Source organism: Pleurodeles waltl, chromosome 7 (genome assembly GCF_031143425.1).
Source record: "Pleurodeles waltl isolate 20211129_DDA chromosome 7, aPleWal1.hap1.20221129, whole genome shotgun sequence".
Taxonomy (NCBI): Eukaryota; Metazoa; Chordata; class Amphibia; order Caudata; family Salamandridae; genus Pleurodeles; species Pleurodeles waltl.
Window position 1 is genome coordinate 909,973,070 of NC_090446.1, and position 22,149 is coordinate 909,995,218.

Below are 22,149 nucleotides of genomic sequence, written 5' to 3' on the forward strand. Positions count from 1 at the left end.
GATGTTGGTGGGTCAAGGGGACAAACAATGTCAATCCCTACCCTTCCTTTCAAAGGGAACCCCAACCACTGAAAGTGGAATTAAGGGGGCCTTTGCATGGCCACCTGTCTTGCTACTGGCGTGACAGGTGGCACAGCAGCTTCACCTTTTACGACTTATCTGGCCAGTAGACGTGGTTTACCAACCTACTCCATGTTTTTGCCTGGCACAATGCCCAGCTAGGGGGATATCATGGGCCAAAGTGAGGAGAAAGTCTCAACTGCTGAGGCACTGTCGTTCTCCTAGTAGCACCAGGTTTACGGTCTCTGGCCTCAGTCAATAAGAATCCCTCCTCCCAATAGGTTCTGTGGAAGCCACAGATATCTCCCTTTTCCTGATCAGCAGTTTGCTTTCTCAGACCTTTAAGAGTGGGCTAGGTCCTCAGTCCCTGGCACAGATCCTCCCTAAACGGTCCCCGTGGTCCAAGGAGCGCTGCTGTTTAAAGTCCAAGCTCCTGATGCTCAGTTCCGTCTTGGGCTCTAAGGTCTTCTCCTTGAGGAGAGAGAACCTGTTCTGGTGTGTGACTGGAAGCTGTCTTCCCAGACTTTTTGTCTTTCCTCTTGGTAGGTTGGGCCATTATTCCAGGCTTCAGCCTTACTTTTTCGCCCTGGGCCTTGCTTTGTGCTCTTGCTTTCACACAGACCCATTCAGGGATACCCAACATAGCTGCATGGGACATTCTTTCTACCTCAGCCCATGCAGAGGTCTCCAGAACATTTCCTAGCAGACATTGCACGGGAAGTGCAGGAGATACCACCACCTTCTGGTCAGTAAACTATCCCCAATCTAGAGATACCATCACCATGGGATGCACCTTAGCCTGATATCAGTGTTGAGGACTGTGTATGTTTCACCAGTCAGATACTGTTCTGAGGACACCAGTCGCTCAGTCACCATGGTGACACTGGCACCAGTGTCTCTCAGTGCTATAACTTGAATCCCATGTATATAAGGCTGTTGTCAGTATCTCTCCAGGTTATTGTGCCAGGGCAGCTACATCCATCCCACCCACTGAGACTAAAGTTGCCTCAGTAGGCTCACTGACAGGGCCTACTTGGAATCCCATCTGGAGACTTAGCAATGCATTTACTGCATGTGCACTAGAGGCATTTTATTTGTTAGGAATGTTAAGATATCCAGTTTGGTGTCCATTGGTTTTGCAGGTATGGCATCAAGCCTTGGAAGAGGCTGGGAAGAGTCTTGGGGCCCACCATCCTGTGCAGGTTTTTGGGGGCCGACAGAAGACTTTGTTTTTGTCTTTGTTTTGGGTGCCCTCTTTCACTTGGGGGCTTTTGGCTTCCTTTTTGTGGTCTCCCCCACCAGTGGAAGTTTTGGCACCCTTGTTTTGACCCAGTGGTCTGTCTTCTTCCCCAACTCTTGAGGAGAATGTGGACCTAGGTCTACCAGGTACTGATGGAGCTATTCCTGCAGACAAGTACTTAGAGCTCTTTCAGTACTTAATTATAAAGACCTTCATAATTGTGCACATTGTTACCTCTTAACCAGCCGCCTAGTGTTTTTACTGAGAAGGCCACAAAATCATCCTAGGACTGAGGAGGGTTTTTCGAGTCTCCCTGACTTTGATCCTGTTCTTCTCCAGAGTAAGCCCAAAGTCTTCAATCAGGGTAGCCTTTATGAGGTCATACGACCTTGTATCTGCCACATGTGGTGCCAGGAGTCTATCCCTGCACTTTCTTCAGAACAATTCCAACAGATGAGAGCCCCAATGCTGTTTATCAAGTTTTCTGGCTGCACAGGCCCTCACACAGGCTTTGAACCATTTGGTGATGATATCACCTTCCTCATATTAGGGGACAATTCCTCTGGGGATTTTAGGGTCACAATGTTTTACTCTGTCCCAAGTTATACAATTGCTGCCACCATCCATGGGTACTAACCCCATTTCTCTTCTCTCTTTCTCTATTGCTAGGATTCTCGAGCAAGTCTCCAAGCTAATCTCTCTAAAAGCATTGCCTCTTCAGAGACTGTCTCAGGACCTTGAGGAACCAGAGTTTTCCTCGCTATGAGGAGGTGTGCTAGACACTCGTGGTACAGTTTCCACTCAAGTATGGGGGGTCCAGTTCCCTGATCTGCGGGAACAGGGGCCTCATCTGCAGAATGGGGCTTCTCATGCTCTGCTAGCAGCTCGTGAAGGCTTGCACTGGTAGGGTTGAGACAGTTTTTATTTTATTGTATACCCTTTACAGAGGGTCCTTAACGGTCTATGAGACAACATGAGGTAAGGACCAAGGTCGAGCTCCACAACCCTAAGCTCTGAAATACTCAATATTTTACTAAAGTTGGGACCTTTTTGAATCTAGAAAAAATCCTGACAGGTTTTTGCAGTCCTAACTAAAGTAAGTTTCAAAAACGTTTACTGTTCAGCTACAGTGACCTAACAAGGGTCCTAACAGTACTTTTATCCAATTTGAAAAATGTAATTTAACTAAAGGCAATTTTTGCATTTACTCATGTAGTCACTTATTGACCAAGTGGCATCAGCAAATGGAAAGTCTCACACCCCAAAGCTGTTCCACCAATGTAGGAAGTCGGCTCTCTATATATTGCACTTAAATGAGGTACACTATGGAAAGAGTCCAGTGGATGCCCAATTGGTATTGCAGAGGCAAAAGAAGACAGAATTAATGCTCTATTTTGCGGTAGTGTAGGCAAACAGTTAGGCTTATCAGAGGGTAATGTTAAGCATATGCTGTACTCACAGATGCACATCTCAAAGAATACATTTGAGAAAATATTTGAAAAAAAAAAAAATCTTTTATATAGGTTTCAAACCCATGAGCTTCGTAATCAGGTAAGTAGTCTTAAGTATAAATACCTTGCAGTTTCAAAAATAGACAGTGTAATTTTCAGAGGTTTCTTAATATTATTTCATGGAGGAAACACTTTTCAGCAAACACAGGGACAACAACTTGCCAAGCCAATTTCCGGTAGTTAAGGTAAGTACTGGGCACTAATCAGAACCACATCAACAGGTCACACCAGGCGGCACTGGGGCTGCCGGATGCAGAGGTGCAGTAAGGCACTGGGTGCCTAATAGTTTCCTGAGGGTGTTTGACCCCATGACAAACAGGCTGCAGGCTCTGTCTGGAAGCCAGTAAGGGACAACAAACAGAAGGGCAGTAGACTTGGAAGGTTCGGGATGTAGGTACTCCTTCGGTCCTCTTCTCCTGTGCCCTGGGGCGACGGATGCAGGGTGGCTTTAGGCATCTGTTTTCACATCCAGGAGCACTCGCAGTCCGGGAGTCCTGAGTGTTGAGGCTGCAGGAGTCATGGGGGAGTAGAGCAGGGGTGAACTCAGGGTGGATTCAAGGTCTCCGGAGCCATGGGACATCATTGGCACCAGTGACCTACCTTAGCTGTGGTCAGGTGTCACGGGTGCAGTGGCTGCTGTAGCTATCAGAATTTCTCTCTCCACAAGCTTGTGGGAGAGGTCGCCTGCGTGTAGAGGCTGCAGGCAACTCGGGAGAGTCCAAGATGGGTGAGACCACACTCAACTTGGTCTCTGGGCAGCTGTGGACCCGTGTTGGCAGTCTGTTTGCTTCACCTTGGTTTGTGGAGATTGGGTACAGTGGTCACTTCTGGTGATGGGTTTCTGGGGTTCCAGCAGCTTTAGAGTCTTTTCTTTGGAGCTTTTTGTTGCAGCCAAGTCCACTACCCACATGAGACTTGAGACTTTATTGAAGGCTGGATGAGTTGGCTTCTTGTGCAGGATCCTTCAAAGTCAGCAGGCAGGCCAGAGTGGCTGGCTTCAGGTCAGCTGCTGCTTCTTTTCCTCTTCTGACGGTACAACTCTTCTTTGTCTGGATATTCTTAGGTTTTTGAAATCAGAGTTCTAGTGTTTACAGGTGCCACCTAAGTATTCAATATAGGAGCGTTACAGGGAGTGCCAGGCGGTAGCCAATGGGCTGACCACCTTTACGGTAACTACACCCTTCTTATAATCACTTCTTCTGGTGGTCATAGCCACCATCTGGAGAAACATGGGTTGCATTACAAAGGCGGCAAGGCCTTTGAAGCTTCCCGCCCTGGAATGTCGATCCTGCCTAGAAGAGGAGGTCACACCCCTGCCCAGTGCAGGCTTTTGTTTCAGGCCCTCGAGAGCGCTGGCTCTCACCTGGAAGGGGGTGGGGGCAGAAACGTGTCTGTGGTGGCTGGACTGGTCAAGACCAATCAGTCAACACTAGTAGCTGGTAGGTTTTCAGGGGCACCTCTAACGTGTCCTCTGTGTGCATTCATTAGTAATCCATCACTGGGGTCAATGAGCGTTTCTTATTCTGAGATGTTTGATCCCAACCATCCCAGGATTCAGAGAAGCCATCATGTAGCTGGGGAACCTGTAATGACCAGTGTCCAGCACATACATTTAAAATGGCTTCCCTGTGCTTACTATGTTTCAGAATCGAGAGAGACATTGCAGGGGCATATCTGGCCATGCATATATGCCCTCACGTGTACCTGGATGCACCCTGCCATAGGGGTGACTTACTCCTGGCACATGCAGTGATAGGGGACATGGCACACCGGGGTGTGTGACATGGCAGCAGTCTGTGGGTTAGGTGAGGGGTCCTTGATAATGGCACAATTGGTACTGCAGCCCTCAGAGACCTTCTTAGGTCAGAGACCAGGCCGTAGGTATCAGGGGTACCATTTACTAGAGACTTACAGTGGTAGCTAGAGAGTTTGCCAATTGTGCAAAACAACTAAGCAGTTCTGGGGAGAGATCTGGCACTGGGGACCTGGTTAGCAGGGACCCAGGGCACTAACAGTCTAAGTCACATCAAAAACCAGGCAAAACGTGGAGGCTAATCTTGTCAAAAAGCGTGCTTCCCTACATGTGTAGCCATGCATGTCAACACAGGAGGATTGAGGAGTTTTTTTCCTCTTACTGTGGTGTCCCTGTATAGTTGCACTGAGATTTGCCTGCCTTCAGTAACTAATTAATCTCCTCTCTTTGTACTGTTCTAGAAGATGTTGCAGCAACTCTTCAATGTCACCCCAAGTGGCACTGTTATAGCGCAATAGCAAACCAGTGAGTTGACTATGCACCAATGATTTGCATGGCCCATTATGACCGGTTTTTCCTGCCACATCTATATCTTTGCTTTCTTTAGCGGGAGGCGGTGCCTCCCCAGTACTCTGGGAGCCTGCCCTCTTCCTTGCAGTTGTTAAAACTATAGAGTCAGCTGTTGGGTGTCCCCTGATATAAAGTGGGTCAGGAGGGGAAGGCTTGTATTTCACTTCAATGCATCGTGTTAGTACTCTAGATTTGACTTGGTCTTTGAATATCTCTGTTGAGACTGTCAACAGTGACCCTATCATTTGTAAGTATTGAACAAAGCACTCTGTCTTGGAGAGTGTCTCTACTGATAAGTGATTTTCTTCCTCCGTAGAATGCATCTGTACTTTATGGTATTCAGCAGCAAGTTGAATTAAACTATGAAAGGAGAAAGTATTGTCAAGCGGTGATGTTTTAGCAGGGACTGACACCTCAATGCCTGGGTCTGCCAGCACTACATTGCATATGTCCCAAGGGTCTGGGCTTTGGGAAGGGGCTCGCTGTGAATCGGTTTCATGAATATAATGACTAGTGCACTCTGTATCTGCATGTCTAGTGGCACAGGTCTAGTAGACTTATTCTCCATACTCTTCTTCTTTGGAAGACAATGTGGTAGTTCATTGTGCAGCCTTTTCTGTTTGTGGGCCCTCTCAGGCAATGTTCAACCATTAGTTCTTGAGGGCTTTCAAAATCGATTCCCACCATATCCGTAGTTGTTGTGGTTTTACTTTTCTTGGAAGCCATGTACTTATCAGTTTTTCCTTCCAGTGCTCTACTAGAGTGTGGGATGTTGATGGCTTCTTGGAGTCGACACATTGCCCTGCTTCGATGGTTCCTTCGGAGTAGACGTATGGCTTGGCTCTCACAGGGTATGCTGTGTCAATGTTGTATGTTTGGTTGGCTCTGATGGCTTTGTCCTTGCCTTAGGCTGCACAAGCATCAATGGCTTTGTTAACACCCAGTGCTGCGGTGGCTCCGAGGGTTGTGTGTCCCCTCCATGCCTGTCCCTGTAGCCAGGAAAGTGATTGAAATCGAGTGCGGTCTCGTCCTGTCTTGACTTCAAGGCACACGCTTGGCGTCAGCCAGAACCCGAAAGCTGTGGTGCACTGAGGCGATGTTGGAAGGGCTGTGGGGGTAGTCTGTTGGTATGTGTGAGGGTCTGAGGGCCTTGGGTACTCACGGCCATTGGTGTTGTCTTTGTCCTGGGCCATGATGCAGTTTGCCCTTTCAGAAGTTCCACAGCTGACATCAACACATCACAGTCTTCCTCCTCATGGTGAGTAGAGTCATCAGAAGCGACAGTGCGGACTGCACAAGGTGCCCCTCCCCCCTTCTACTGGAATGCCCTCTTCTTCCTCATCACCAATCTCTAGCTGTTGCTCTACATCTGTAGAGATTTCAGCATTCACCGCCATTTCCATGGTATGAGCTAGGTCAGTCATGTCTGGAGCTAAAGGCTTTCTTATACTTGAACAGGCCGTAGGCAGCATAGGCCTGCTCGTTGTGCCCTGGAGACAAGCATAGGCTGCAAATATAATGCTGGTCAGAGTATGCGTATTTTGCCACACATGGAGAGCACTTCCTGAAAAGTTTGTTTTTTACCTTCCATCACCTAGAGCTGTTCATGGTGGAACTCGGAAGAGGACTTTTGTGTTGGCGTCAACCCGAACAGAATTATTGTTGAAAACTTGAATATGATGGCTGGTGATAAGGCAGCATTGGATTTTTTGAGTAGAAGCTGCTACAAATCTGTTGCACTTCCACGGGCCATGAATCCATCGAAAATGCAGAGCTCAGGCGCAATCCGTCTGAACCCGATGACTGAAATAATCAATCCAACATTGGAGCCACTGAACATGCACATTCTCTCTAAGAGGAGACTCAATGTTACTTCAGCAATTAAAGACCTCTTTGAGAAAAATAAGTTCCTAGAGTCCAAACCCAGCACTAGATGGCAGGAGTGTGCATAGTTTGGGTATCTGCAGCCAACACATGCTACGAGTATAGCATTTTCCATTTATACCATGTGTATAGCTATAGATACACATGCTTAGTATAAAGTGAACAGCAGTATTTTCTCAGTTGTGGTGGCTAGCATGTAGATGATACAAATTTGTGAAATAATGCCATTAGTACTGCCTGGCCAACTAAAGCTTGTTGGCAGGAAAATATATGCACACAGAGCTTAGTAAAAGCTGTGCAGTGATGACCATGTTTCTGTTTTACAAATGTCAGCTACAGGAATGCTGCAAAGGAAGGTAATAGAGTACAGTGTGCCCAAGTGGTAGCATGAAGTACTCTTTTAGCTTTGCGGTAACTAGTCTATACATCTGAAAATCCCTGTGGCTATGCCAACTTTGGAAAGGATAGGTCCATTGTGAGGTTTGATAAAAGAGAAACCGGTAGTCTGATTTGCAGATGAGTTTGGTCTCATTTAGGGAATACGTAAGGGACCCTATAACATCTAAAGAGTACAATGCCCTTTTGAGTCAGGCTATGGGAAGAAAACCGGTAGTCCAATAGTTTGATTAAAATGGAAGGGTTATAGTGCCTTAGGAAGAAACTTAGGGATGGTTCTGAGAATGCCCATAACCTTGTGGACCCGCATAATGGATTCTTGGATGTTAAGGCCATGTAGCTCACTAAGGGAGGTAACTGGCACTAGGAAGGCTACTTTCCATAAAGCGAATTGAAGGGGACATGAGTGCAAAGGTGTAAATGGCTGCCCCATATGTCTGGTAAGGAAAAGATTGATGTTTACTTTTTTTTTCTCTCCAAGAGGTGAGATGGGTGGTGGGGGTTGCTGATGGGGGTATTACCATTTTTAGCACCTCCATAAAATCTTTAACTTGCATGCCGAATGGAGAGGTGAGTTCTATATGAAGTAACTGGAGGTAAATGAAGGCGGATACATGTGAAAGCTAACCCTTACTTCTGTAGGTGGAGAAGATAAGTAACTATCTTGTCCAGTAGGGTTTGTGGGGTCAGATTTGTTGGTGATGTAGGTATAGACAAATCTCTTTCACTTTGCTGCATAACAAGCATAAGTTGTACAGAGCCTAGCCTCCTCAAGGATAATGAAAATGTCACTTACCCAGTGTACATCTGTTCGTGGCATCAGTCGCTGAAGATTCACATGTTGTGCATAGCCCGCCATCTGGTGTTGGGTCGGAGTGTTACAAGTTGTTTTCCTTCTAAGAAGTCTTTCGAGTCACGGGACCGAGGGACTCCTCCTCTTTGTCTCCATTGCGCATGGGCGTCGACTCCATCTTCGATTGTTTTCCCCGCAGAGGGTGAGGTAGGAGTTGTTTGTTAGTAATAGTGCCCATGCAATGGAGTGAATAAGTATGTACCTATTTAAGATTTAATATATTTACAAATGTACAAAGTTGAAGCTAACTTCCAAACGGCTACAGGCTCCCGGGGAGGTGGGTGGGCACATGTGAATCTTCAGCGACTGATGCCACGAACAGATGTACACTGGGTAAGTGACATTTTCAGTTCGATGGCATCTGTCGCTGTAGATACACATGTTGTGCATAGACTAGTAAGCAGTTATCTCCCCAAAAGCGGTGGCTCAGCCTGTAGGAGTGGAAGTAGTCTGAAATAAGGTTCTTAGTACGGCTTGACCTACTGTGGCTTGTTGTGCTGATAGCACGTCTACACAGTAGTGCTTGGTAAATGTGTGAGGCGTAGACCATGTGGCTGCCTTACATATTTCGTGCATTGGAATATTACCTAGGAAGGCCATGGTAGCGCCTTTCTTTCTGGTTGAGTGTGCCCTTGGTGTAATGGGCAGTTGTCTTTTTGCTTTAAGGTAGCAGATTTGGATGCACTTAACTATCCATCTGGCTATACCCTGTTTCGATATTGGGTTTCCTGCGTGAGGTTTTTGAAATGCAATAAACAGTTGTTTAGTTTTTCTGATGTTTTTAGTTCTGTCGATGTAGTACATTAGTGCTCTTTTGACGTCTAATGTATGTAGTGCCCTTTCAGCCATGGAATCTGGCTGTGGGAAGAACACTGGTAGCTCTACCGTTTGATTTAGGTGGAACGGTGAAATAACCTTTGGCAAAAATTTAGGATTGGTCCTTAGGACTACTTTATTTTTGTGTAGTTGGATAAAAGGTTCTTGTATTGTAAACGCCTGAATTTCACTTACTGTTCTTAGAGATGTGATGGCGATGAGAAATGCAACTTTCCAGGTTAGGAATTGTATTTCGCAAGAGTGCATAGGTTCAAAGGGTGGACCCATGAGTCTTGTTAAGACGATGTTGAGGTTCCATGAAGGAACAGGTGGTGTTCTTGGTGGTATAATTCTTTTGAGGCCTTCCATAAACGCTTTAATGACAGGTATCCTAAATAGTGAAGTTGAATGGGTAATCTGCAGGTATGCAGATATTGCTGCGAGGTGTATCTTAATGGAAGAGAAGGCCAGGTTCGATTTTTGTAAGTGTAGTAAGTAACCCAAACATCCTTTGGAGATGCGTGTAATGGTTGAATTTGATTATGATGGCAGTAGCAAACAAACCTTTTCCATTTGCTTGCATAGCAGTGTCTAGTGGATGGTCTTCTAGCTTGCTTTATGACTTCCATACATTCTTGTGTGAGGTTTAAGTGTCCGAATTCTAGGATTTCAGGAGCCAGATTGCTAGATTCAGCGATGCTGGGTTTGGATGCCTGATCTGTTGTTTGTGTTGTGTTAACAGATCTGGCCTGTTGGGCAACTTGACATGGGGTACTACTGATAGGTCTAGCAGTGTTGTGTACCATGGTTGCCTTGCCCATGTTGGTGCTATCAGTATGAGTTTGAGTTTGTTTTGACTCAATTTGTTTACTAGATATGGAAGGGGAGGGAGAGGGGGAAAAGCGTACACAAATATCCCTGACCAGTTCATCCATAGGGCATTGCCTTGAGACTGCCTGTGTGGGTATCTGGATGCGAAGTTTTGGCATTTTGCGTTCTCCTTTGTTGCAAATAAGTCTATTTGAGGTGTTCCCCAACGTTTGAAGTAAGTGTTTAGAATTTGGGGGTGAATTTCCCATTCGTGGACCTGTTGGTGATCTCGAGAGAGATTGTCTGCAAGTTGATTCTGGATCCCTGGAATAAACTGTGCTATTAGGCGAATGTGGTTGTGAATTGCCCATTGCCATATTTTTTTGTGCCAGAAGGCACAGCTGTGTCGAGTGTGTTCCCCCCTGTTTGTTTAGATAATACATTGTTGTCATGTTTTCCGTTTTGACAAGAATGTATTTGTGAGTTATGATTGGTTGAAATGCTTTTAATGCTTGGAAAACTGCTAGTAGTTCGAGGTGATTTATATGCAGCTTTCTTTGATGTACGTCCCATGGTCCTTGTATGCTGTGTTGATTGAGGTGTGCTCCCCACCCTGTCATGGAAGCATCTGTTGTTATCACGTATTGTGGCACTGGGTCTTGGAAAGGCCGCCCTTTGTTTAAATTTATATTGTTCCACCATAGAAGCGAGAGGTATGTTAGGCGGTCTATCAACACCAGATCTAGAAGCTGACCCTGTGCTTGTGACCATTGTGATGCTAGGCACTGTTGTAAGGGCCGCATGTGCAACCTTGCGTTTGGGACAATGGCTATGCATGAGGACATCATGCCTAGGAGTTGTAATATCATCTTCGCCTGTATTCTTTGTGTTGGATACATGCGTTGTATAATCTTTTGGAAATTTTGAACCCTTTGTGGACTTGGAGTGGCTATTCCCCTCGTTGTGTCTATTGTCGCTCCTAGGTATTGTTGTACTTTGCACGGCAGAATGTGTGATTTCGCATAGTTGATGGTGAAACCGAGTTTGTAGAGGGTTTGTATGACCTGATCTGTGTGGTGTGAGCACCTTGTCAGTGAGTCGGTCTTGATTAGCCAGTCGTCTAGATACGGGAATACGTGTATTTGCTGCCTTCTGATGTGTGCAGCCACTACTGCTAGGCATTTTGTGAAGACTCTTGGTGCAGTTGTTAAACCGAACGGCAATACTTTGAATTGGTAATGTATTCCTTTGAATACGAACCTTAGGTATTTTCTGTGCGACGGATGTATTGGTATGTGGAAATACGCGTCTTTGAGATCTAAGGTTGTCATGTAATCTTGTTGCTTTAGCAATGGTAACACTTCCTGTAGCGTGACCATGTGAAAGTGTTCTGATTTGATGTATGTGTTTAGTGTTCTGAGGTCTAGGATTGGTCTCAGTGTTTTGTCCTTCTTTGGTATTAGAAAGTACAGTGAGTAAACCCCTGTATTTGTTTGTGTATCTGGTACCAGTTCTATTGTGTTCTTTTGCAGTAATGCTTGAACTTCTATTTCTAGGAGGTCCGAATGTTGTTTTGATATATTCTGTGGTTTTGGTGGTATGTTTGGAGGGATTTGTAGAAATTCTATGCAATAACCATGTTGGATAATTGCTAAGACCCAAGTGTCTGTTGTTATTTTCTCCCACGCTTGGTAATACTGACTTATTCTTCCCCCCACTGGTGTTGTGTGGAGGGGATGAGTGACGTGTGAGTCACTGTTTGGTTGTAGGTGTTTTGGGGCTTGTAAATTTTCCCCTGCCTCTAGGGAATTGTCCTCCTCTGTATTGGCCCCGAAAGCCTCCCCTTTGGTACTGTCCCTGGTAGGTGGACGGTGTTGAATGTGAGGTACTGGCTTGTGTGGCTTGACCCCGAAACCCCCCTCTAAAGGTTGTCTTGCGGAAGGTGTTGAAAGTGCCTCTGCTTTGCGGGGAGTAAAGCGCGCCCATGGCTTTTGCAGTGTCAGTGTCCTTTTTTAGCTTCTCAATTGCCGTGTCCACTTCAGGTCCGAACAATTGTTGCTCATTGAATGGCATAGTGAGCACCGCCTGCTGTATCTCTGGTTTAAAACCAGATGTTCGTAGCCACGCGTGCCTTCGTATGGTTACTGCCGTGTTAATTGTTCTTGCTGCTGTGTCCGCTGCGTCCATAGCGGAGCGTATCTGGTTATTGGAGATGTTTTGGCCCTCCTCAACCACTTGTTTCGCCCTGTTTTGTAGTTCTGTGGGTAGATGCTCAATGAGGTGTTGCATCTCGTCCCAGTGGGCTCTGTCATATCGCGCTAGGAGCGCTTGAGAGTTAGCGATGCGCCACTGGTTTGCAGCCTGTGCTGCGACCCTTTTACCGGCTGCATCGAACTTGCGGCTCTCCTTATCCGGGGGTGGTGCATCGCCCGATGTGTGAGAGTTTGCTCTCTTGCGAGCTGCCCCTACCACAACCGAATCTGGTGGCAGTTGTGAGGTGATGAAAGCTGGGTCTGTGGGAGGTGCTTTATATTTCTTTTCCACCCTCGGTGTTATTGCCCTACTCTTGACAGGCTCTTTGAATATGTCCTTTGCATGCCTTAGCATTCCTGGGAGCATAGGCAGGCTTTGGTAGGTGCTATGTGTGGAAGAGAGGGTGTTGAAGAGGAAGTCATCCTCGACAGGCTCCGAGTGTAGAGACACGTTATGGAACTCACCTGCTCTAGCCACCACTTGTGAATATGCTGTGCTGTCTTCTGGTGGTGAGGGCTTTGTAGGATACGCCTCTGGACTGTTGTCTGACACTGGGGCGTCGTATAAGTCCCAAGCATCTTGGTCCTGGTCACCTTGGCTTAAGGTGGTGTGAGCCGGTGAATGTGACTGAGTCTGTGCCGGTGAAAAGTGAGCTACAGGTGGAGGAGAGTGTGGCGGAGTTACCTTCTTCACCAGTTTGGTTTGTGGTGCTTGTTCTTGTTGGAATTCAAGTCTCCTCTTCCTCCTAACAGGGGGAAGGGTGCTTATTTTCCCTGTCCCACTCTGTATAAAAATCCGTTTTTGAGTGTGGTCCACCTCGGTGGATTGTAATTCCTCCTCGAATCTATGCTTTCGCATTTGAGAGGACAGTGATTGTTCCTCTGAATAGGAACCGGTAGTTGGCTCGGTTGCGGGTCGTTTTGGCACCGAAACTATGTCCACGCTCTTTTTCGGCTCCGAGGCGACTTTTCTCTTTTTTGGAGTCGAACCCTCTCGGCGTCGATCCTCCTCGGTGCCGCTGTCTCTGCGTCGAGCAGCTTCGGCTCCGCAATCTCGGCGTCGATCTTTGCCGGCAGCACTATCTCGGTCCCGAGATGGCTGGGTGCCTGTGTCTCGACCAGAGTCGGACGATCTCGGCACTATTTCGGCCTTCTTCGGTGCCGATGGTCGGTCACCGATTTTATGGGTTGAGCCATGGCCTGATGGCAGTGGCGTCCCCTGGGCCTTGTCAGTTTTCTTATGTGCTATCTTCGACGTCTTACTCACTGTTTCATGGTCGTCGAATTAGTCCGAGTCCGATTCATGGATCGAGAAGGCTTCTATTTCTTGTTCCTCGAATTCTCGGTGTCCTGTCGGCGTGGACGCCATTTGCAGTCTTCTGGCTCGTCGGTCACGGAGCGTTTTTCGGGACCGGAACGCACGACAGGCCTCGCAAGTTTCTTCCCTATGCTCGGGCGACAGGCACAGGTTACAGACCGAATGTTGGTCTGTATATGGGTATTTGTTGTGGCATTTAGGACAGAATCGGAACGGGGTCCGTTCCATCAGCGTCGATGTCACACGCGGTCGGGCCGACCAGGCCCCATACGGGGGATCGAAAACTACCCCGAAGGGCAACGGAGATGTTATCGTTTGGATTCGATGTCGATGATATCTAACCCGATCCCGAACGCAACAATACCGACGTAATTTTCCGATTTTGAGCTAACTTTCCGTTCCGAAACCCGGAGCGAAAGGAACACGTCCGAACCCGATGGCGGAAAGAAAACAATCGAAGATGGAGTCGACGCCCATGCGCAATGGAGACAAAGAGGAGTCGTCCCTCGGTCCCGTGACTCGAAAGACTTCTTCGAAGAAAAACAACTTGTAACACTCCGACCCAACACCAGATGGCGGGCTATGCACAACATGTGTATCTACAGCGACAGATGCCATCGAACACATGTTTACTTGTGGTACGTCTAAGGATCCAAACACAAGGACCTCAGTGCCAAATAGTAAGCTTAAGCTATGCTTAGCTGCGGTGTCCGATCTGTCTCTCTAAGAGAGTCGATCAGGTCTGAGAGGAAGCTTCTCATGGAGGCTAATAGACCGTTCTAGTAGGATGGAGTAACAAGATTGTCTGGCCAGGCTGAAGATCACTAGAACGAGAGTGAGACATTTGCTTGAGCTTCCGGATGACGGATGGAAGCAGTGGGATTGGTGGAAAAGCATAGGAAAATATTTCTGACCAGTTCATCCTTAGTGCATTCCTTATGGACTGTGAGTATCTGGTGGCAAAGCATGGGTGATCTGCATTTCCAGCTGTAGCAAATAAGTATTTTCAGTGCGCTCCACAGTTGGAATTGTGTGTGAAGGAATTAGGAGATGGAGTTACCATTTGTGGACTAGTTAATGTGTACTGCTCAGTAGGTCTGTAAAGGTGTTTGCTAATCCAGGCAACTGCTTTACCATTAGGCAAACTTTGTGGTGAAGGGCTCAATGCCAGAATGTCTGTGCAGTGCGATGTCCTTGCTTCTGTATGCAATACATGCCTGTCAGGCTCTCGGGTTGAAGACTACTTTCACCTGAATGATTTGGAGAAACATCTTCAGAGGAAGCTGTATAGCTAGCAGCGATAGGAAATCGATGGCGACCCGGATATTGAAAGGGCCACTGCCTCTGATTTGCTGCAGGTGACAGCCTTTATCCTAGGGAAGAGGCATCAGAGGTAATGGTGACATGCAGGATTGGTCAGTAAGGGGCCTGCCTTGAACCATGTTTGTGGGTGTTGACCTTTGACCTGAACCAACACCAGAACTTCTAACTGACCCTGAACCATTGGACTGCCAAACACTCTTGCAAGGGCCTCATTTGCCACCTTACATGTGGAATACTGCGAAACAGGATGCCATCATTCCTACCACACGAGTGAGTGTGTGCATAGGAATAAAATGATGTTATTAAAAAAGATGCAGCAGCAGTTGTAGGTTCATCACACTTTGTTATTTGGGATACATCATGGCAGTGACAATTGAATATGAAACTTAGGAAAGGCTGCAACAGGGATTGTAGTAGATGGGATTGTGTGATGTTTATAGTAAATTAAAGCACATAGCGGAGAGAGAAACTGTTGCCTGTATGTGCATTACTGCAAAGTATTTTGCTGCCGGTCTTCATTAATAAATTGTTGAGGTATGGGAACATTTGAATTCCTTGGCAGCAAAGGTGTGCCGTGACTACTGTCAGACTGTCTTGTGAGCATCCCTGAGACTGTGGTGACCCATAAAGATAGTACAGTGAATCGGCTATGTCATGCACTTATCATGAAGTGCAGATACTTGCAATTGTGTGGATGGAAAGGTGGAAATAGGCATCTTTGAGACTGAGAACCATCTTGAAGTCTCACTGCTGAATGAGGGGGATGACATTACTGCATGATAAGCGGTGGTGTCAAATGTGAGAAGGGTTTAGAAAGGAAAGGAGCTATGTCTGGCTCATTGCTGGGCTTTATACTGTAGTCCTCCCAAGGGATGCCCCCTTCCCTGGGTGCTAAGGTAAAAAAGTAAGGGCCCTCGGAGTGTAGGGGCTAGAGGGGTCTGAATCTGCGTGAGAAGACTGAAGTGGACTATGTGGAGTGAGGCCATGGAGGTGGGCGAGGGCATGACAGTAGCAGATGGATGCCTGGTGGGCTTGTGGCAATGTCCCTAAACCTTTAGGGCCCTGAAGGTGTCTGAAGCTCAAAGAGTGATAGCTAATTCAATGCTATCCTCAGTTTTTAGGAAAGTATATGCTCAGGAACAGAAGTTTGGCAAGAACATTTCCTATAGAGGAGTAGATGAATAGCCTCTGTCTCCTATTGGAGAAATAGAAGAAGCGGAAGACTCAATGACTAAACTCCAGACCAATGGTTTTTATATTGCAAAAATATATTTTCTTAGTTCATTTTTAGAACCACAAGATTCAAGTTGCAGGTAAGTACCTTAAAGGTTTCGTATGTCACACAGGTATCAATAGTACTTTGACTGAAATAGGTAAGTAATACAGTTTTTCAATTACTGGTAAAAAGGTATTTAAAAAATGGACACAATTTTCAACCAGGCTCGTTGGGGGGGCAGGGGGGGGGGGGGGGGGGAACAGGGGGGAAGAAATGTTAGATCTGTGTACAGATAAGTACAACACTTACAGACTCAGACTCTGGGTTTTAGAAAGTTCACCGGTTGGGGTTCAAGTTAACCCCAAACACTCCCCACCAGCAACACGGGGCTGGGTGCAGAGGTCAAACTTGAGCAAATTTAACATGGGCTCCTACCCGCGAATCGGAGAGCAGACCAGGGGGAATTAGAAGTGCACTGAAGGGGCTACAAGTAGGCACCAAACACACACCCTCAGAAGCACAGGGGCGGCTAGTGGAGGGTGCAAACAGGACATCGGGTTTTCAATGTAAGTCTATGAGGAGACCCCAGGGGTCACTCAGAGGCGGAAGGCAGAGTCCAGGGGGGTATCTCGGGCACAACAACGGTCAAACAGGGAGGAGGGGCACCTGCTGAACGATGAGCAACCGGGGGTCTGTTTCTGTAAGGCCTGGGGGCTGCGGATGCAGTGTGCCTTTAGGCGTCGGATAACATCGTCTGGGGCTTCGCGGTCTGGGGGATCCTCAGGATTCCCTCTGCAGGCGGCATCGTGGAGGGGTGGAGAGGTCAACCCAAGGTGGGCACTTGCTCACTATCGCCTGGGGACCGGCTCTTGCTGGGTGGACCACCTGGACACAGGCGTCCGGTGCACAGGGGTCAAGACTCGCGCATCCGGAGTGAGGTAAGAGTCCTTAGTTGTAGGTTTCTTCAGACAGAGCCGCTCTCCTCTGGAGATCTTGGTCCTTTTGGGTGCAGGGCAGTCCTCTGGAGTTGGCAGAGGTCGATGGGCCCGCTGGACACGTCCTGGTCTTTTTGCAAGTTCTTTGAAGCAGGAGCCAGGCCGGTAGGGCTGGGGCCAAATCAATTGTCGTCGTCTTCCTTCTTCTCTGTTTTCCCTAATTTTCCCGCTGGACTCGCCGCCAAAAGTGGGGTTTTGTCCGGGGGGTGGGAATCTCCACTAGCTGGAGTGCCCTGGGGCACTGTAATTCGAGGCTTGAGCCTTTGAGCCTCACCGCCATGTGTTACAGTTCCTGCAGGGAGAGGTGTGAAGCACCTCCACCCAGGGCAGGCTTTGTTTCTGACCACAGAGTGCACAAAGGGCACTCACCCCATGTGGTCACAAACATGCCTGAAAGAGGCAGGCTGGCACAGACCGCTCAGTCCTACACTAGACTAGCGCTAACATACAGGGGGCATCTCTAAGATGCCTTCTGTGTGCATTTTTCAAATAAATCCCAGACTGGCATCAGTGTGGGTTTATTGTGCTGAGAAGTTTGATACCAAACGTCCCAGTATTCAGTAAAGCCATTATGGTGCTGTGGAGTTCATAATGACTAACTCCCATGCCATATACTCAATATAGCTACACTGCACTTACAATGTCTAAGAATGGACTTAGACACTCTAGCGGTCTAACTGTAATGTATTTGACCGGTAAACGGGTCTCAAGTTGTCTGATGCTAGGCAAATAGTTTACAGAGTCACCTTTTCTTCATTCTCACTACCACTGAACCTTCAAATATGTGAGCTCAGCATGTCTGCAGTACAAAACATCTCTTTTGATTAAGTAGACTAAAGTTTGCTTCATGTATCACAAGAATCTAGCCCACATATAAGGGACACATGACACAAGACTTGTTTTTAGTTTACTAACAGCTTTGCCATCCAGGCAGGAGTGTTTTCTCAGTTTGTTTAAATACTCACTTTTAATAAATATATTACTAAACCAGGATGTGGTAGCATATTGTCGTCTACAAAGTAAATTTCCAAGAAATGTCCAAAAAATCTTTCCACTAACTTTATTGATAAAACTATATAGGGTATTAACAGTCTGTGAAAGTTGGATTTCAGAAAACATATCCTTTACACATCAACACGTAAAGTATTCTGATTTGTTTTCATCTCCATCATTCTAGTGGCCCTGTTACCTTTTTCCGTTTTTGTTAACTTAAGATGCTTTAAAAAAAAAAGTGACACACTGCACATCTAAAGAGAAAGTACGAGCAGCAGATGGCAAGGTCCTGTGCAGAAAAGTACAACCGGGTACGCATTCCCTGATTCTGTGACTGAAAATGATCCCACTTACATACTTGGTAACAAAAATAAAAAACATTTTTAAACAATCTAACCAGCTAGGCCAGCAGACAGAGGAGAGAAACTAGTAACCAAAGCGGGCTTCCTAACTGCTTAAACAGGTGGTCCAAAAGAAGGGGTGAACCATTCCCTATGTCTGGAGACTGAGCCTCATCAAGGGAATGCTTTCTTAAGTGCAATTCGCTGGGCAAGCTGTAGCAAAAAATATTTAAAAATTGTTTTACCTGAGAGGGAAAAAATATTAAAGTGGTAAAATACTTTTCAAAGGCTGCTGCAAGCCACAAACCTTAATGTACCAGACCATGCAGGAATTAGTAAAGACAAATGAAGGGTAGATGGTTTGATCTGAAAAACGTTATAAATTGCAGACTGAAGAAATATTTGCTGTGAAGTTAGAAAACAAAATAAGATCTATATATTTGAAAAGTTAAAAATTGTCCCATGAAGGGAAAAACATTGGGACAAAACAAGCACTGAAGAAAGACATGGACAATTGGAACCAAGGCAACTTCACATGGCATTTAGGAAAGGCTCTCTTTGAGCAAGCTCCCAGAAAGATTACTGATCACAATTTGAATCTCATGATTGAGAGTATACCAGTTAGTTCATTTGGAATTTTCTAACATTTTACATAGGGTCCCTAAGGACATTACCAGTCAATTCCCTTGTGATAATTTTGTCCATTGAAGAACTGGAGCTCCTCAAAGGTCTCAGAACTTGGATAATTGCTGTTGAGGTCAGGGTGGATCCCAAGGAAAAGATACAGGGCTGTTGTACCTACGACAAAAAAAAAAAAAAAAAAAAAAAAAAAAAAATCAAACATCAGGATAGGTGAGTTCCTAAAGGGTAGAACAACACACAAAATGTGCCTTCAATCCCACATCTAAACAGTAATGATTTGGAAAACAATTAGGCAAATCTGGCACACAATTATAATTCCTATTTTAAGACTTCTAAAATGGAAACTTTCAAAATGGACTAATACATTAAAAGCTTAATGCAAAATTACATGCGGAGTATCTGAAAATAAATACAATTTTAAAAAACAATTAACAAAACATGAAGCTGAGGAATCTGAATGAAATATAGAATCCTAATATTTAGATAGGGTAACTCTAACCTGAGCTCATTTGGGTGTATGAATTCTGAAGAACAACCTTTTTGAAATTGATCCACTGGTGTGTTTTAACAATTGGATGTTGGTCACTGTTACTTTTTAAAGCGGCGTATGGCGGCTACTGAAGTGGGATAAAGGTGAGGAAAGGCTGAGCAGGTAAAAAGACAGAACATAACAACAGATGAAGTCCAGAAGGGGTACACCCTGAACCATCATTCCTCAACTGTCTGGCAGACGTTTGCAAGAATCAAATACAGTGTCTAGTCTCTTCTACATTATCTGGAGATGGTAACAAACAGATTGGTAAGCACAGCACCTTAACTCCCATTTTCGCATTGCTGCCAAGTGGCCCATGTCATGTGTCACATTCAGCCGGACCTGCCTTTGTAGCCTGCTAACACTTTTCATTCTAGATCCAGCTGTTTCACATTTTTCAATTTAAAAATGGACCTAAATGTCAGAGCATGCAGATTACGACTGTTGCAAAAAAATGAGCCCCGACTAGAAATCTCACAAGACCTGGGGCCCTTTACAGCTATGACTTCTTTTTACCCATAACTTAACCACATCACCTTTTTGGAAAGTGGGTTATTGGTAAGGGCAGGTACCTACATGTAGCAAAAGGCCACAAACCCCCACTAGGTCAAGTCAAGCGCTCAGTAAATTAATTCTTGCTCAACCCCTGGAGGCTTGGCCACACGAGTAGTTAGGCTTACCTTGTGAGGCAGGTGTGTAAAGCACTTAATATCAACATAACAGTAGATATGTAAAACAAAATATACAATAAAAATCCAAATCCAAATGTATGGGACCAGAGATATGAATGTTTAGAGATTAATAGTAATATTAGTGCTTAGAAGCAAGTAGCGCTCAAAGCACTATAAAAGGTTGCACTGGACATGGACAAAGTCCACAGTTCAGTCTACCCACGATGTAATACTGTTACACTTACTTTCAGAAGTGTATCTTGATTCAGGAAAATGGTCCACACGACCAGCCAAGGGTTCAGAGGCTCGGCTTGCCTCCTGAGGTCTGGGACGACAACTCCCACAATGAATCTCTTCAACTTATGGATTTTTTTGTTTTTGTTTTACAACAGTTGTTCCAAGCTCTCCAAACTTCTGGATCTTCTTCCAGGGGTCCTTTTTGGGTCCCTGAAGTGTCCACAAACATGAGCCAATGTACCAGAAGCTCTGAGTTGCTCCTGGGGATGTGGGACTACAATTCCCAGGATGCACCTGGTCAGAATCCTCAAACGGCCACTGGGTGCTGGGCTTTTCTTGCAGGACTTGATGCAGGGGTCTCTAGTCAGCTCCTCTGTACCAGTAGCTCTAGTCCACTCCTGCAGTTGTAGAAGCAAGGCAAAGTCATTTTCTTAGTGAAGCCCAAAGTGTGCAGCTGGTGCAGTCCTTGAGGTTGCAGATCAGAGGTTCAGCGGGGCACCCCTTCTCCAGTATCTTCTTTCAGCAGGGATCTGAATTGTGGGGAAGCTCTGCCATATTTATCCTTGCTCCTAGAGGTGGAAAGCAGGGGGTGTTCCCTTCTAATGGGGTGCAGGCCAACACCCTATAGGGTGACCACTTCCTGGGAAGTGGTGCAAAAATCAATCACAGAATGCACATTCCATAAAAATCCAACATGGAAGAAATGTCTTCTAGAAGGTTGTAACTGGCTGAACCCACCCCCCTGGTGTGGTCAAGTTTCCCTGCCACACCTCCTCCAGTCCCTCTTTTAATCTCATCAGTGGGGCTCCAAGCTGTCTGAAGGTGCAAGAAATGGGGGGAGGTCCAATGTCTGTCCCAAGTGGCTTCCCTCCTTTTAAGACCAGTTTGGCTACTCTTCCGCCATCCTGCTCTGCCATCTGCTGTAGCAGTCATCCACCCCCTAGTGCTTTCTTTGTGTCAGCCCAGGCTACTTCACACCTCAGTAAGGCAGCCTGGCTCAGACTGCCAGACGCTGGCCAATCAGCAAAAGGCGTTACAAGGCTGAATGTGGTAACTTTCAGAAAGAGTTCAAAAACTCTTTCCCTGTGCAATTCATATTAAATTCAGCATTGGCAAGTTGTTGGATTTATTATAACATTTAATTTTGTCCTAACCTTACTGTATTCAGCTCATCTCTGTTTAAAATAAGTCTATTATTTTAAAACAATGTTAGCCTATGGAGCCCATTGACTACAATAGGGAAAAACTAATTTGGCCGTTTTTCCTCACCAAGGTTTCTAAAACATATTTTATAAAGTTCCTGCTTAGATTTACACTGCACCCACCCTGGGGGCACCTAGGGCAGACCTCAGGGGTGACTGATATGCAAAAACAAGGTAGTTTGGGACTTTGGAAGTACTCTCAATTCCAAAGTCGAATTTGGGGTTAATTTTAACTTAAAAGCAGCCAGCAAGGCAGGCCTTCCTTTACAATGACACCAGGGACCACAGTAGTGCGCTCAGGAGTGCCCTATCTACCTTGGAGTCCCTAAACCTACATGCCCTACCATATACTAGGGACATATAGGCAAGTTGTCAGAGCCAATTACAGTTAGGCCTAAATTTGTATTTAACATTTTAAACAGAGCACTGGATCTGAGACTGGTTAGCAGGGCCCTGGCACAGTCAGTCAGAAAACACCACTATCTGCTAAACATAGGGGCAAAAAGAGAGGGGGCTACTTCAATAAACACAGTT

General features: G+C 46.0%; 1 protein-coding gene across 1 annotated transcript in view; it reads right to left on the reverse strand.

The window, feature by feature from the left end:
* NDST1 (N-deacetylase and N-sulfotransferase 1) overlaps nucleotides 1-22,149 on the reverse strand; it is a 484,786-nt gene that overhangs the window by 174,566 nt on the left and 288,071 nt on the right. Inside the window, exon 10 of the mRNA XM_069199555.1 lies at nucleotides 19,006-19,129. Within this exon, the coding sequence (XP_069055656.1) occupies nucleotides 19,006-19,129 (124 nt within the window). The remainder of the gene's footprint in view (nucleotides 1-19,005; nucleotides 19,130-22,149) is intronic.